Raw genomic sequence first — 16,375 nt, 5'->3', positions numbered from 1 at the left:
GGATAATTTCAGAAACCTCCCCTGAGGTTTCTGACAGTCTCAAGGACCCCCCTGAAGTTCCGAAAATTCCTTACACATTCCCTGTCAGATTATTGGGCTCCAAAATGACATCGTAGATGTTGAATTGACAGAAATATCCCTGCTGTTGAAGTAATATATTCTGATAATAACATGAATTAATTAGTGAAATGAGTAATACATAGGATTAATTAACTTAACTGGAATTTGGATGCAAAATGAATTGCTAATTTCGGTTAAGAGAAAAGGCGCCAAAAATGGGCGCCCATTTGGTTGTTGATATGACAATGAGAGCTGACTGATCGTTAATTTTGATGAGGAATAGACCTTCATGAGCCATGTTGAGAATGAAAAGAACATTTGAGAACTCCAGGAGAAGCGGGAGAGTTGAAGAAATTGAGGTGAAGTATTGCTGCAAAGGGTGAAATATTGCTGTTCTGAGAGCATTTGAAGCAAAGCAAGGTTAGATACTACGTAGCTTATGGCTGATGAAGAGGTTACTGACTGTGAGAAAACTGAGCATGTCTTCTTATTTTCCTACATTAGCTCTGCGTGTCTACTTGTGTTATTAATATTATCCTAGCTGAACAACCTACCATGTTGTTGAACAGAAAGAAGATTGACTGTTGTGACCATGAGTACACAGAAATTCAGAACAAACATTCTGCCTTGGCTGATGATGAGCAGAATGTTCATGTTATTGACAGTCAAGATGAGGGGTATGGGGGTGAATCTAGCTCTGATGAATCATGGTAGCAAGGATTTGATGATGACAATGAAGATGATATAGGTGGTGAGCTAATGGTTCTGTCTGAGATTTCTAGCAGTGATGAAGATTTTCAAAACTTTTATGATAATGAAACTGGTGAAATTGTACCAGATTCTGAATCTGAGCAAGAAATTGACCCTTTAAAAGAAGTGCTAAGAAACAAGATGTGGACTTACAATCCAAGGGAGGACATAGAATTCAAGAAGGGACAACTATTCACTAATGTTGATGCCTTTAGAGCAGCACTAAAGGATTATGTGATCCAAAAAGAATTTCCCATCAAAAGGCTGAAGAATGAGAAAATCAGGTGTACTGCAATCTGTGATGTTGCTGGATGTACATGGAGGATTCATGCGTCCCCTATAGCTGATTCAGTAATATTTATGATTAAGACATACACACCTGAACACACATGTGTGATGGATAACAAAAATCGTGAGACCACCTCTGACTGGATGGCCAAGAAACTGCTAGCTGTGATGAGAACCCATCCGCACTTGTCAAAAAAGGACATTGAAGTTGAAATGCTAAAATATGGTGTGCATCCTAGCATACAGCAAGTGTATAGAGCCAAACAAAAGGCAAGAGAAGAGATTGAAAGCACACATTCAGAATCATATAGTAAACTGCCAAAATATGATGTGCTTCTAAGGCAACATAATCCTGGTAGTATTTGTAAGATTCATTATGACAGATCAAATCTACTAGTTGAACCAAGGTTCCTGAGACTTTTTATTAGCTTTAAAGGACAGAAAGATGGATTTTTAGTTGGTTGTAGATCATTTGTTAGATTTGATGGATGTCATTTGAAAGGTAGTTTTGGTGGAGTATTGCTGACTGCTGTTACATTGGATGCTAATAACAGCATATTTTCCATTGCATTTGCTATTGTTAATGTAGAAAAAAGAGAGACTTGGAGTTGGTTCTTTCATTTCTTTGAAAATTTTTTTGAACCATTCCATAACAATTCTCCCTTAACTGTCATGAGTGATAGATAAAAGGTATTATTAAACACTGAACTTGATAAAATTTGGATAACCTGCTGTGTAGATATGGTAAAAACTGCTGACTGGTTTTTGATTTTCATGTAGGGGCTGAAGTTTGCATATGAACAGCTGCTGTCATTTGCAATTGGAAGATACTGTTGCAGACATATTTACAGTAACTTCAGGTCTCAGTTTCCTGGAATGTTGCTGACTAGCTTCTTTTGGCAAGCTGCTAAAAGTTATGATGCAATTGGATTTAATGAAACAATGCAGAGAATCAAGGACATGAATATAGAAGCATGGAGGTACTTATCCAAGATTCCAGTTTCTGCTTGGGCTAGACATGCATTCTCAATAGAAATGAAATGTGACCATGTCACAAACAACTTCACGGAATCCTTCAATGCTTGGATTGGAGATTTAAGGGGTCAACCAATACTGACACTTGTTGAAGGTCTAAGGAAAAAATTTATGAAGAAATTACACAAAAGATAGCAGAATGCTTGCACATGGACGTCTACTATCCCAAAAAATATCATAGAAAAGCTCAATGAAATTGCAATACATTCTAGGAGATGTTAATTGCAGATGGCCAGTGAGGATTTGTTTGAAGTTATTGATGGTGACAGAGCATTTATAGTGAGTTTGAAGCAGAAGACATGTGACTGTGGAGCTTTCCAATTGTCTGGACTCCCATGCAAGCATGCTGCACTTGGAATTATATACAGAAGACAGAAATTGAAGATATACTGTGATCCTTGCTTCTCAACAGAAATGTATCTCAAGACATACAGTGGCATGATACATCCAATTCCTCACGAGAAGAGATGGCTTCTATTAATTGATGTCACACCAAAAACTGTCCTTCCACTACCATTGAGAAGAGCTCCAGGTCATCCAAGAGTTAATAGAATGAGAGGGCTTGATGAGCCAAGCCAATCTCAAACAAAAAGGTCAACCACTATGAGATGTGGTAACTGCAAAACTACTAGACATAATACTATAACATGTCAAAGAGCACCTCTGAGACAAAGAAGTACAAGCACCAGTGGCACAAACAAGGTTCAGTCTAGTGATTTAAATGACAGCATTGAAATTGCTAAGCGAGCTTGTAATTTGTTATCAATTTTCATGTCAGGTAACTCAATTTGCTAAAGGAAAGCCAGAAAGGGGAATTGCAAATACAGGGCTTGCAGGATCTGTTCTATGGGTTACAATTCTTTTAGATTCACATACAATTCTTTTCGTATGATGACAATGTCTGATGAGCTAATGCATAGGTGATTTGTGCAGGATCATGCTGATGGCAATGTGCCTATTGTGGTTTCTAGTCAAGGCAGCAACCCAAGTCCATCAACTCAATCACCATTAATGAATGCTGACTTGAATTTGCAAACAGTAACCAATGCTACTAAAAGAAAGGTATTTGTTCCTTAATCCCTTTTACATCATAGCTGCACTTTTAATACTTATTTACATGCCTGTATATTAATACATGCTTCGACCAAAATTTTAGAGAGGATGACCTTCCAACAAACCTGCTTCATCTGCTGTATATAACCCTAAAAGGAGAACTTCAACACCAGAACCTCAACCAATTGCAGTAATGCATACTGCTGCACTACATCCCAGTGGAAGTGCCCAAGTACAAACTGATGTCAACATCAATGTTTCAGTTTCTCATGATTCTCACAATGTCACTAGCAGCTTCACCTTTTAGTAGAATCTGATTAAGAGTCTTTTGTTATTTGGATATCAAATGACATGAATATCTGATCATTAGTTGTCGACATTGGAGAAATTTATCTTTTTGTATCAATCTGGATGCATGAGTGGAAACATTTGGCTGTTGTACATATAAATTCCACCCCACTCAAACCTTTTGTATTGCTGCAACTAAGTAGTATGAAATGCTTCTCAACAGAAACTGAAGTTTCATTTGCACTATTACTTGTACACTGTGTTTTTGTGTAATCTGTCATGTGGTATTCAATAAGCAAAATTGGAAGCACATAATAATGAATTTGGTTCTTTACTATTATAAACCAATACTCATTTGATCTCTTTTACAATCAACATAACAACATAGACAGCTAAAAATACAAGGTTCATTATAAGCATCAATTTCACTGTGGAGTTGATCTGGATAGCATTCAAATTCTGCACTTGATCACCTCTTTGCATGATTGAATGTCTTTCTGCTCTTTGCCTGCTCACTTCACCATATTCAGACCCTTCGAACCACTCAAACAATATTAACAACAAAATGTAAATATCTATGAATAACAGGTTCATTATAAGCAGTCATTTCACAATGGAGTTCAACTGCTCTACTTTGGCAAACTGTATCTTATCCTCCTTTTGCATGCTTGAACGTTGATCTGTTCTTTGGCTGCTCACTTCACCTTCTTCAGGCCCTTCGAATCACTGAAAGAATTTGTAATTTGACCAGCAGAAATAGAGCTTGTTTGGATTCCTCCTTCTCTCAGAAATCTTAATGCTTGCTTTCCGATGACAATGACAATATCTATTTTTTATTGAAAATGAAGTTGGAGAATTCCACGATGAATCTACCAAGCTTGAAGAAGCCATGTGTATCTGTTTATAGGTAGTTCAGCTTATAGTTGTATGAGCACTTTTGCAGAAATCTCAGCCACAACCCAACAACATCCAATGCTTTCTCTTACAACTCCAATAGGCAATTATATAGAGCTCCAAAGCAACACTACTATTTCTTTTTTCTGTTACAAACAACTACTTTGAGAGCCGTTGACATGAAGCAGAAAACAATTTCTTGCAATACATTCTTACATTTTTTCATCAGTTTCACATACACCCCCTGAAATTTCAAAGGAACAAGATTCCATTGAAATTTTCAAACAAACATCCTCACTAATGACAATCTCGAGGGCAGAGGTGAAATTTCTTTATTTTCTCTCTAATGATACACATTTTATATTCATTGTCCACCTCAATTGGATTGAATCTGATACTATCTACTTAGTTTTAGGGGAGGTATAAGAAATTTTTGAAACTTCAGGGGAGGTCCTTGAGACTGTTAGAAACCTCAGGGGAGGTTTCTAAAATTATCCCTTTTTTTTGGGGTTTTTATTAATTTTTACTAGTAGTAGTTTATAGGTGTTTTGACAGCGGCCGCTGGCCGGTACTTGCCAAGTCAATGTGACATCCCGCCCCTCCGGCCGCTATCTGCTATTACTGCACTGTTCCTGAGTCCTGGCTCTCGAGAGCTGTTAAACTTCACGAATAGCTCGAAAGCTCGTTAGAGTTCGGCTTGATAAGGCTCGAGCTCGGCTCGCTAGTTGCGGTAAACAAGCCGAGCTCGAACTAGAAATGTGTTCGTTTAGTTAACGAGCCGAGTTAACGAGTCGAGTAGCTCGGCTCGTTTGATATCCGAGTAGCTCGTTAGAACTCGTTAATAAATGGTATATTTATCATTTTAGAAGTCAAAAGTATAAAAATTGAAAATTATATATTTTTATTGAGGTTAATTTGCACGAACTTGAGCTCGTACAAGCTCGACTCGTTAGTGATAAACGAGTCGAGCTCGAGCCACATGTATATTTGATGAGTCGAGTTCGAACACATTTTAAAGCTCGTTTGCCTAACGAGCTCGAGCTCTAAGTAGTCCTAGAATGCAATTGCTATTTAGCAATTTGGTGGGATTTGCCTAATTTTAAACAGTAGTTTTATTGGATCCCATTCCTTTTTGTCTTGATTTTTAGGCACCAATATTCAATGCATACCCAATGCGTGCGATCAAAAAATACATAATTATAGTCATATATTTTAAATAAAATTTTTATTACTGAAATAATATTTAATTTTTTAAATATTTTTTATAAAATAAATTTAGATTGGTAGCTGATAATGTTTAGGGATAGTTATGTTGAAAATATATATACTTAAAAGTAAAAATAGTCATAGTTATAAATAGTTTAATGAGATAATTTCAGAAACCTCTCTTGAGGTTTTTGACAATTTCATTTTTCTCTCCTAAGATTTTAAAAATTTTACTTACTTCCCCTTTTGTCAGTCATTTAAGACCCAATACTTACATCACTAATGGCTAAATGACTTTATTACCCTTATAATTTAGGATAATTACAGATATATGTGAAGGAAAAGAGTTAAAATTTTGCTAACTACATTAAGCATGATTTAGATTGTAAAAAGTTAATTAATTTGCCATTTAAACATAGAGCCAATATTTGGAGCATCTTTTTAAATTTTTACATGCTTACAAATAAAAGAAATTAGACGTAATGCAGTTGATAAATTAAAGGATTTAGACTTGAGAAACAATTGAACAGTTTTCAAACTAAATTAACCATAATTTGAAATGTAAAAAAAAAAACTAATTTGGCATTTAAAGAGGATCCAACACTAGGCATTCTTTTTCCAATTTATGCACTTGATAAATAAAAGGAATTAAATATAAAGAGATTTCAGTTGAGTTAAATTTTCTTATAATTGCGGTGATAGCAAGAATCTTAAGGTATGGAAAAAAAGTTTTGTTAAATTTTGGAAGTTGTTATTTTTTGTTATGGATAATAAAAATTTTTATTGACTATGTATAGTAATATAATAGTTGAGGGGCACTTTTGGCATAAACAAATCTTCTCACATATGAAATTATTTTTTTATTGTTACTTTTTGTGAATTGGATTAAATTGTTACAAGAAAATTGGTTTCAAAGGAAATTAGTGATATTTTTAGAATCACAAGGGAGGGCAGTGAAATTGTCATAAGCCGGAGGTTTCTGAAATTATCCCTAGTTTGAGATGAAAGACACTTGGATTTGCCCCGCTGCTCTCCCCGGTGCGTGCTACTGCTCTAAGGCTTTCAATAATGAATTTGATGGCAAATATTTAAGGGATTGGATGTTATATTAATGCAGTTAGTGATTGTTTTAAAATTTAATAGTGCTGATTTTTTTCTTTTGTTTAAATTAAGATTTTCAAATTTAGAGACTAGTAGTAATAATGTTGAAAGTGGATTTGTGAATTTATATATGTTCCAAAATTTTATGAAAAAATAAAATGAACTTCACATTTTCATGAGGACATTTTGGATTATTCATTCAAAATTTTGATCACTAAATTGTTCTTGCTACCCAAATGGTGATTTGAAGGAAGGTATATGTAACTTTTGAAATTTCAAGCGATAAGCAAGGATAGGCACCAAAGTAGAAGTTGAGCCTATTATTAAGCAATCATGCTGACTGCCCTAGCTCTCTAACACCTGTTGTATGCACCAAGAGTGATGCACAGTCATACTTTGGTGCCTTGTCTTGGTAGCTCCATTTGGGATCCGAGTTCACGGCAGTTGCACCGCCAAAAACGTTTAACTGCCAAAATTAGCCAAGCCGACCTGAGTTCGCACTGTTCTGGACCGTCGATTTGAAATTCATTTCTCAGACTGATATGGGTTGGTAATTTTCAACAGCCTAAATCAGTCTGAGCTCGGCTCAGTTGTTTTAGGCCGTCAAAGGCAAGATGCAACCTGTAACCGCAACAGCCCCAATCCCTCCATTTGGATAATTTTTTACAGACAAGTTATGCAACAGCTTTGTCTGAGAACTTCTGTAAACGTACAAACAAACTGCAATGACCCTGTGACCGTCCAAATGAGAAATCAGGACTAACCATCCCCAAACGCTTACAATTAGAAAGGTAAAGCAACAAGAAAAGCGAGTATTGGACTTCCAGCAAAGAAGATTCCACTTTCTTTCTACTTAATCTTTACAAACATTGATAGCATCTCCAGTTTGACATTGTTTCTTCAATCAATTACTAAAAGTACAACTATAATTGTTTGTCATCATAAAGTAATAATCTTGAAAAATTACATTAGACGTCAGACAGTTGGGTTGCGAGAATAATATTCTTTAGCAAATTTTGCAAATCGTTCTAAACCACGAACCAGCAAACTTTCAAGAAGAGGTTGCAAAGCCTGGAACATGTATAGAATCAGAGAAATTCGTCAAATGAATCAAATTCAGCCGAAATTGGAATTCTAAAGTCTATTTCTCTTCGATCCATCTCTAGTATAATACTTTTATCATTGTACAGCAAGCATAGTCAAGTTATTTACTCTTCATCCACATTGAACTTTAGCTGTTATTTCCTCTATATGACCTTTGACCTAAGCTATGAATAGGGTTCTGTAATCAAGTTTAAATGCTTACGGATGCCACTGGAATCAACAGCTGAGGGACTTCATATGAGACAGTCATCTGACATAAGAAAGAACTAAGGTCAAGGAACTCAATAGATCTTCAGGGACTGAACGACCAGAAGGGTAAAAAACACGCGCATGGTAAGTATCAAGTAATACATGCACAAAACCAGGTTAACGGGTTAACACTTTTGAACTTAAAAAGCATCCCATTTGAAATCCAATGCCTTCCCACTCAATTAGCTACTCAAACTCTCACGGTTCACACTCAGAGATGCTTAAGGTGCTTGTTTTCCACTAATATATGCTCTTTCCATGCTTTAATTCATTTTATTGTTCTAATCGCACTTTGGTTTTTAAGCCCGAATAGATTCAACGCCAGCATATAACTGCACTAAACATTGAATGATTGAAATGCATGGTGAATATGTTTAAAGAAATCTTACTTCTACATTACATGATGAAGCACCTTTAGGATAAAATCTGACAGCTCCCCTGAAAATTCAGAAAAAAAATGGCACATCTTTATTAGTTGTTAAAACTAGGCCATCATTCTGACAATCTCAGAAATACCTGTTAGGGAGACCATCCAGAGATCTCCAATGGATTTTCTGGTTTGGAATTGGCTGCATATAAGTTTAGGGGAATATCATCGCCGAAAAAAGCATGAATGATAGTGAATGAAGTAGAAAGAATGACGAAAAAAATGGGAAGGCATTCGGACGGTGTTTACCTGCATGTTTCTGGCAAGCCAAGAAAATTCAATATCGAGGCCAAATGCTTTGTATTCGAGGGACCAACGAGATAGGTCAGGCTTGTCCTCCAGAATCTGAGAAACAGAAAGGAAGATCACGTTTCACATCGGTAGAATTGTGCATGTATCAGAATATATGGGAAATAGGAAGCAACTGGGATCAGGATAATCGTCTACGGGCAGTAGCGGAATGACGAACATTTAACAGGCATTCTTAATTTACATATTTACTAATTTTATTGACATCAAACCAAAAATTCAACTGCGTTGAGGGGAACTTTCATGGCTATTTACAAGAGGAGAAGAATATGACATAAATACGTGCGAATAAATAAGAAAAAAAGGAGAAAAAGGAGGGAAAAAAGGAGAGAGGGGGGGGGGGGGTAGAGAACCTTGACTGAAGAAATGAAGGGCATCCATCGAGCAATAGCCTCGCGATCGGAATAACAAGTATAAGCGACAGAAGTTGGGACGTCTATTTCCATTTTAACTCTGCAACATTTTATCCGGAAATGATTTTGCAAGTCATAAGAAGCGGGGAGGTGCAAATGAAAATGAGAAACGAAGCAGTACTTCTTCTTCTCCTTTTTGTTTAAAAAAAGAGGAAAAAGCTGTAGTAGTTAGTAAGAGTTTTGAATTACAAAGAATTATCAGCAAATGAAATGAATTAGGTAGGACTAGTAACACAACAAGAGTAGTGTAGCAGCAAAGGGCAACTAAGAAGAAAAGAAAAATGAAACAAGGAAACAGGAGAGAGGGTTTAGGGAATTGGAAGAAAGATGTACGTGCAATCCTGCCACTCCATCATGACGACGAGGGGGGAAGGAGGAGGCGAAATGGAAGGTGTGGTGATGAGGGGAAAGGTGGGATTCCTCTGCCTTCGGTAGTAAAAATAGGAGTATCTTCTTCTTCTACTACTAATACCACCACTTGGACTTGTTCGACTTGTTCTAGTAGTAGGAGTAGGAATTGCAGTGGGGGAATGGAAAACTCCAATGCATCTAGCGGTGGTGGCCAATGTAGTAGTAGATGAGGAGAATGAGGGTGAGAAAGAATCATAAGCAGAAAAAGACGGTAGTGAGTTGGTCAAAGATGATGATGGTGGTGGTGGTGGAATGGCAATTGAATTAGACGAGCAAGGGAGGGGGTAGGACGAGACGGGGGTTCTGATTAAGAAGGAGAGGGACACAGCAGCAGTCGCAGACATTTCTGTTGATCTTTTTTTTTGGGGAAGGGGGGTGGTGGTGGTGCTGGGCGGTTGGCCAACTGTGAACTGCGGCGCTGAAATCTGAAATCCTGGAGTTGGATACCGGCTCTGCTGCTGGAAACTGATGGATGGATGGGGATTCGCCGACGAGTGGCCGCTGCTGGCCCAGGCCCAACCCTAATTGCTGCGCCCTCCTCCCGCCTATCCTTTCTCAACACGTGGTACTTCCACGACGCACTTCAGTCCTCCTGTAAGCAGTACCAGCGGGGCACCCTGTCTCGGGGAGTCTGGGGGGTCTTTATCTCTTAGCAGCGGGGCACCCTGTGGGGTTAAGTTCCCACATCGCTTGGGGGGGTTTGGGGGGTTTAGTAGTTAAGTGCTGCGGAGCACTTCAAAAGTTGCCGGCTTTTGAAGTGTCTTCGCAGAGTCCATTTATCGAAACACTCATACAAAAAACTGTGAGTTATGAAAGGGTAAGCAGTACCAGCATTTTTAATTTTTTTCATTTATTCAATTTTTTTGTTGGGTGTGGAGGAGAAGGGGTAGGTCGGGTCGGGCTATGTATTATTAATGGGTCGGGTTAACCCAAGATAAACTTAACCTTACTTTGAGTTAGATTGAGTTTGGATCTAAATATTAGATCTAAGTTAAATATTAGTCGAGTTTGGATCGTAGTGGGTTTAAACCTGATATACACCCAACCTTTTAATTTACATCTATATATATAATTATATATAATATATTCATATTTTGATACATATATATAATTATATATCTAAATATATAATACTAATATTTTGTACTCATGAGTTATATGTCAAAATATATTTATTAATTTTATGAGTTTTGTGAAAAAAATATACTGTAACGATTTGATGTATGTGAGGTAAAAAGATGATTGAAAAATTTGTTTACGAAAAACATAAAAATTTTCTATGGAAAATCACAATCCAGCTAAGGCCATTAAATATACATACTTATGTCAAAAGATTCGAATACAATTCTTAGTAGGAGCAAATTGAGGGCATTTGAAGATGTATTTATTGTTGATTATATTTTAGAGTAAATCTTATATACACTGAAAGTTTATACACTGTCACTGTTGGATTCATGATATGTGTACAAAAATTAAAATGTATATTTTAACTTTTGCACAAATATCATGAATCCAACGGTGATAGTGTAAACACTGTCAGTGTAGGAAGAATTAATCATATATTTTATTACTATTTTTCATGTACTTTTAAACTAATTGGATATATTATTATTAAAAAATTATTAGTTTGTATATATTTTAATAAACTGTTATTGGTTCGTGTACAGTTTTAATATTGTGATTCTATGAATGGTTATAGCAAATTAGCATTGAAACTTAATGGTTATAGTAATTATATTAAAAAAAATTAAAAAAGTAATAAATAAGTTTAGACTAAACCCAACCAAATTACCGCCCGAATATTTTGTGAACAAAATATGAGTTTCACATTTATCAAGTCAAATTTCATAACTTAAATTCAGAAAATGGTATTAACTATATGAATTCAATTTTGAGAATAAGTTTTGTTTGAGTAATTTAGTGTCATTTAATTAATTTAAATGTTTAATTTTTTATTATCAAATGATTTAAATATGTTAAAATCAATATTAAGTGCTGAATTGAACCTCCAACCACCCGCTGCCGCAGTGTGAAGGGAGGCTATTCCTCCCGGAACAAAAGGAGCAAGGCCTTCCGCGCCCCATGAGTAGTCAACTGCTCAATCATCACAATTACCGCCTCCTCGACAAGGACAATCATCATCCCCCGGCCAAGGCCTGAGATAGGAGGGAGGGAGAGAGAGAGGGGTCGGAAATATAATGGGGAAGGATGCTGCTGCAGAACAAGTCCCAGACGACTACTATCACTACTGGCTCCGATGGCAAGTCTTCGTCTGTGCACTCATCTTCCTTCTCCCCGCCCTCCTCTCTATGATTCTCATCATCAAATCAAGATCAACTACAAGAACACCACCACCACCATCACAACAACAACGGGGACACCGCGCCTCCACTTATCGTCAACTCTGGCTCCCCTGCTGGACAACCCTCCATCCCACTTGGCTTCTTTACTATCGAGCCTTGGCCTTCCTTACCATGACTTTCTTCCTCTATCAGATCGTCCGAGCCTTTGGATTTTTCATCTTCTTCTTCTACACCCAGTACGTATACTACTTCTTTACCTACCTTACTAGGCTACTGTTCCACACCCCCAACCCAACCCCCCACACTCCAACCCATCTCACTTGCTGGGAGTACTCCTTTTTCACTTCATTCCTTCCTTCCTTCCTTCCTTACGTATGTTGGTTGTTATGACATTATTCCCCTTCCGTTTACACTATTAGTGATTCAACTCTAATTAAGAATCATTTATTCTTGGCTTTGCATAGCACTCAGTGTTAATTCAAATAAGCTCTTCTCCTGGAGGACCAGGACTAGAGATTAAAAAAAAAATGTGTCAAACAAGTATTTTTCTGATTTTTTAACGGTATTTCCATATTCAACGACTACCAACCACCATCAGACGGCACAGCATTTCAACTTCTACCGCTTGGAAGTTGGACGTTGGAACCGAACCCAACAAGTCTCAGACCTGATATTTGTCCTCCATTTTTTATTATATTATATTTTATTTTATTTGCTTCTGCAGGTGGACTTTTGCATTGGTTGCTGTCTACTTTGCGGTATTTACATCGCCCCTGCCTCCTTTTTTAATTTCTGGTTTTCGGAGATACGACTACGAGCTAGTCTAAGTAATACGGATAATTTTGGTTACACTGTCTGCATTTCTCCCTTGTTTGATGCGTATTTTCACCCGCACACCCAAATGCTTTCTTTATGTTACTACTAGCTGGCCACCATAATCTCTGCCCACGGATGCTGGATCCACTCAAAGACACCCTTTGCTCAGAGTGGAGATAAGGACAAGCTTCTTAAGAAGAACTTGGAGGAAGAATCTAAAAATGATGAATACGTCTCATCAACTTCCATCATGAATCAAGATGATGGAGGTTTCATCAAGTGTCACGCCCAAGTGCCCATTGACCAACAACCTGGCTTCTGGGGAGTTCTTATGCAATGCATATATTACGTGAGTTATATCCAATTTTATATCCTTCAAATATTTTTTTCTTTCAGTCTTCGTCTCAACTCTTCCAGCTGATTCGGCTAGAACATCTGATTAAGGAGCGAGCTGAGCCCTGTCTCCAATGTCAGAAAGGAGAGCTTCATTATATATATGTATCTTGGCATCGGTGGCATCTTACAGCATGAAACAAACAAGAAATGCTTCTTAGAAACATTTATCAAGAGAACTCTTGTATCTGTTCTGAGTTGAAAAGGCAACGGTTTTGGAAAGTAGATGCTTCATTTATGATTTTTGCATGGTTCGGATGCAACAGAGTTATCCTGAACAATTACATAAACACATGAATGATTAATGCATTTACAGTAAAACAAATGTTTATCCTGGCTTTAGAAGTTGTGTCCCATCACATATATCTGGAGTGGTAGAAGCATTTGGGCAAGAAGGACTCTGGAACCTACTGGAAGCTTAAAAGTCATGTCCTTTTATTTGGATATCTTCCTTCAATGTTGCTTTGAGCTTTTCATGGCTATGACTGTATAATATAGAAGAAATGAAATGGAACGAATTTTCGGCTACCACAAGAAGCAGGTCTAAGTTTGCACCCTCCAGTATTTCAAACTTTTGAATTACGATGGCCAACGTATTTTATTGTTCTATCCTTGCTTCCTGGATTTGTAGTCATGCAGATTTTGGGGATTTTAGAGGGGCTCTTGATCTCAGATTTGCTCTCAATAGTGTTCCTGTATGTCATAAGATATTGACATATTTGCCGGCAGCTGATGATAGACCTATACCGTTGCACAACTCTAATGCAGCAGCTTCTGTGAAAACTAAATTACAAAATTTCAGAGTTAATTTTCTACTACATTTCTAAGATGCATATATGCCATGGGAACTTACACTGTCTTCTAGTAATCTGTCTTGCTTAAAATTTCCATTCGGTTCCATGAATTTGTTCTACTAAAGCAGTACCCGCATCTGATTGAAACTTCTACACAGACTTGTGCAGGTGCAGTCATGCTGACAGATATAGTTTTTTGGTGCCTTTTACTCCCATTTATGTCCGGTGAACATTTTCAACTCACCATGGTGAGTAGCAATGTGTTGAACACTTTGTAATTCTCTACTTTTTTGAGCCATTTTCATGTGTGTTTTTCTATCCAGCATTGTGAGATTGGTTTTCCTTTACCAGTTAATTCTTTGAAATTTGATTTAGCCCTTTTGAAACAGAAAGACAGCAAGCTGCTGTTGTTATTGTGTCCTTTTCACTGGTAATCCCCCGATGACACACCAGAAGCTAGCTAATATGATATACTTGTTTCTGAAGAGCAAAGGGGATTGTGCCTAGTTGCTTTTGCCTCTAGTGAATTGAAGTTGCTGATGTTTCATGCCTTTTCCCCTCTTTTCATTTCCTAATCGCCTTGGCACCTGCAGTAACTTATAGACAAGTTGTTCACTTTCTTAAAATTGCTCAGTTGAATTTGCTGTACATCTTAATTAGCCCCTAAAACCCATACATTTGATTTCTGATCTGCAGTTACGTTTATTTGGTTTCGGTGTTTCGCTAATCCTCCTCTGTTGTTTCTGGCAGTTGATGGCATGCATGCACTCTGTAAATGCTGTCTTTCTCATCCTTGATTCTACTTTGAACAGCCTTGTAAGTATCAGTTTTGCCCCTGACGTTTACCTGTCCTAGACTCCTGAGAATTTCTTTTAGCTGTTTTTGTTTCCTAGGCATAATGAATGGAGCTTGCTGTTTAATTGTTGCAGCCATTTTCGTGGTTTGGCTTCGTATACTTTGTGCTTTGGAGTAGTTCTTATGTTGTTTTCCAGTGGGCTCTTCATGTATGTTGCATTACATGGTAAAATCCCTTTCTAAAGAATTCTGGCTTGGCCCTCTTCTCTTCCTTAAATAAAAAAAAAAATATATATATATCTTGAAACCGCTCCCGAGTTGTCTGATGGTAAGAGCAATCTTACAGGTGGCCATATCCTTTCCTAGATCTGTCGAATGCATGGGCACCGATTTGGTAAAAGCAACTGTGCATTTTTTATTTGGCCATTTTCTTAAAAGGCAGGCTTAAAGTCAAGTTTTATCGGGTCTGTTAAATTTCAGGTACCTTGCATTGGCTTTGGTTCACGTTCCCTGCTACGGATCATACGTGCTGCTAGCTAAAGGAAAAGATTCCATATTTTCAAGAATGTTTCCCCACACATACTTGAGGTTGTATTAGTTTCCGAGGAAGTAGTCAAAATATCATTGAGGTGTGTGGGTTTGTTTGTTTTGGGTGTTTATTTCTTAATTAAAAAAAGTACATTCCTGGAAATGAATGGCGTCTGAAATGCAGGAGAATTTATTACACTGCTACTTTCAACGCAGCAGGGGAGATTCAAGGAGATGAATTAATTATATTAAGACCAAAAATCCTTTGTGTGAATACTTTTGAAAAGACCTGGGCTTCGGTCGAGCATCTGTTGTGAAACTAACATCAATCTTCCATGGCAGGATTTCAGCTGAGAAGAAGCAAAAAAATTAACGGCCGGACCTCCTGGCTACGTCAATGAGTTGGGTCTGACCAGATTCTATTTGTCCTCTGCGGAAAACCAAAGGAAAATGGTGGAGCATTTTCTGTCCCACCAGAAAGTTTGAAGATAAAAAGTATTAGCTCCGGTGGTAGCATACGCAACAAACGGTTTGTGTTGAAGAACATGTTTCAGTTATATATACTACGACTAATAAGTAATACTACTACTAAATTTGCAGCCTGCTTGCGTAACAGCAATATTATTGAATTATTAGAAGCTTGCTTAGGGGTTGGGGGGCACTTCATAATCAATCAGTTAAACCGGCATTATAACAACAAAGGTCCTGGGTGGCGCCAGGAAAAAGAGCGGATCCAGGTTTTTAAGAAGGGGGAATGGAGAGAAGGTTTGATAGCAGGATAGGATAGGATACACTCTTCTGCCATCTCTTTCCGGCATCCCAAAACCCATGCAATTTACATCGGCCCTCTCTTACCTGTTTCCCGCAAAGCGTAGAGCTACTGCCGACATAAAAATTTGGACACCCTTCGTTTTCGGACACCATTCATTTGGGGCCTTGCCCTCAAGAGAATCTGTTAGATAGGTTACTTGGAACCTCTCAATAGAATTTCCCGCCCCTTGGCTGCAGTATGCCTTATCCTCAGGAGAATTTATTAGATAGATTATTTCAAACCTTTCAATAGGTTAAACAGGCCCATTCCCCTCTCCTTACTTTCAGTACAGGATCAATTGTCATAATGTTGCACTCAAAAAAATAACCACTCATTTGGTTGGGTGG

At 37.6% G+C, this 16,375-nt stretch overlaps 3 protein-coding genes across 8 annotated transcripts; 2 read left to right on the top strand and 1 right to left on the bottom strand.

Moving 5' to 3' along the window:
- The first annotated feature begins 819 nt into the window (after nt 1-819).
- On the top strand, nt 820-2,268 carry LOC113696529 (uncharacterized). The gene is made up of 2 exons (XM_027215934.1): nt 820-1,683; nt 1,879-2,268. Exons 1-2 carry the CDS (start codon nt 820-822, stop codon nt 2,266-2,268), a joined length of 1,254 nt encoding a protein of 417 aa, XP_027071735.1.
- Nucleotides 2,269-7,496: 5,228 nt separating this feature from the next.
- On the bottom strand, nt 7,497-10,191 carry LOC113719202 (uncharacterized). Of its 3 annotated transcripts, XM_027244331.2 has the most exons (7): nt 9,511-10,191; nt 9,118-9,217; nt 8,705-8,800; nt 8,545-8,597; nt 8,418-8,466; nt 7,982-8,029; nt 7,497-7,746 (listed from the first exon to the last, which is right to left on the bottom strand). In XM_027244331.2, exons 1-7 carry the CDS (start codon nt 9,930-9,932, stop codon nt 7,651-7,653), a joined length of 864 nt encoding a protein of 287 aa, XP_027100132.1. In that variant the 5' UTR covers nt 9,933-10,191; the 3' UTR covers nt 7,497-7,650. The 3 variants fall into 3 exon arrangements, with proteins under 3 accessions (XP_027100132.1, XP_071922306.1, XP_071922307.1); XM_072066205.1 differs by lacking the exon at nt 7,982-8,029; XM_072066206.1 differs by lacking the exons at nt 8,545-8,597; nt 9,118-9,217.
- Nucleotides 10,192-11,606: 1,415 nt separating this feature from the next.
- LOC113719186 (uncharacterized) lies at nt 11,607-15,819 on the top strand. Of its 4 annotated transcripts, none has more exons than XM_027244314.2 (9): nt 11,607-12,127; nt 12,616-12,649; nt 12,817-13,056; nt 14,053-14,142; nt 14,645-14,710; nt 14,824-14,915; nt 15,036-15,083; nt 15,170-15,277; nt 15,560-15,819. In XM_027244314.2, the coding sequence occupies exons 1-9, from the start codon at nt 11,787-11,789 to the stop codon at nt 15,588-15,590; spliced, it is 1,050 nt and encodes a 349-aa protein (XP_027100115.1). In that variant the 5' UTR covers nt 11,607-11,786; the 3' UTR covers nt 15,591-15,819. The 4 variants fall into 4 exon arrangements, with proteins under 4 accessions (XP_027100115.1, XP_071922300.1, XP_071922298.1 ...); XM_072066199.1 differs by having other exon boundaries at nt 11,611-11,848; nt 15,170-15,318; XM_072066197.1 differs by having other exon boundaries at nt 11,636-11,848.
- The last annotated feature ends 556 nt before the right edge of the window (nt 15,820-16,375 follow it).

Source organism: Coffea arabica, chromosome 1e (assembly GCF_036785885.1).
Source record: "Coffea arabica cultivar ET-39 chromosome 1e, Coffea Arabica ET-39 HiFi, whole genome shotgun sequence".
Classification (NCBI taxonomy): Eukaryota; Viridiplantae; Streptophyta; class Magnoliopsida; order Gentianales; family Rubiaceae; genus Coffea; species Coffea arabica.
Note: the sequence above shows the minus strand (reverse complement) of the source record. Positions and strands in the feature narration are given on the sequence as shown.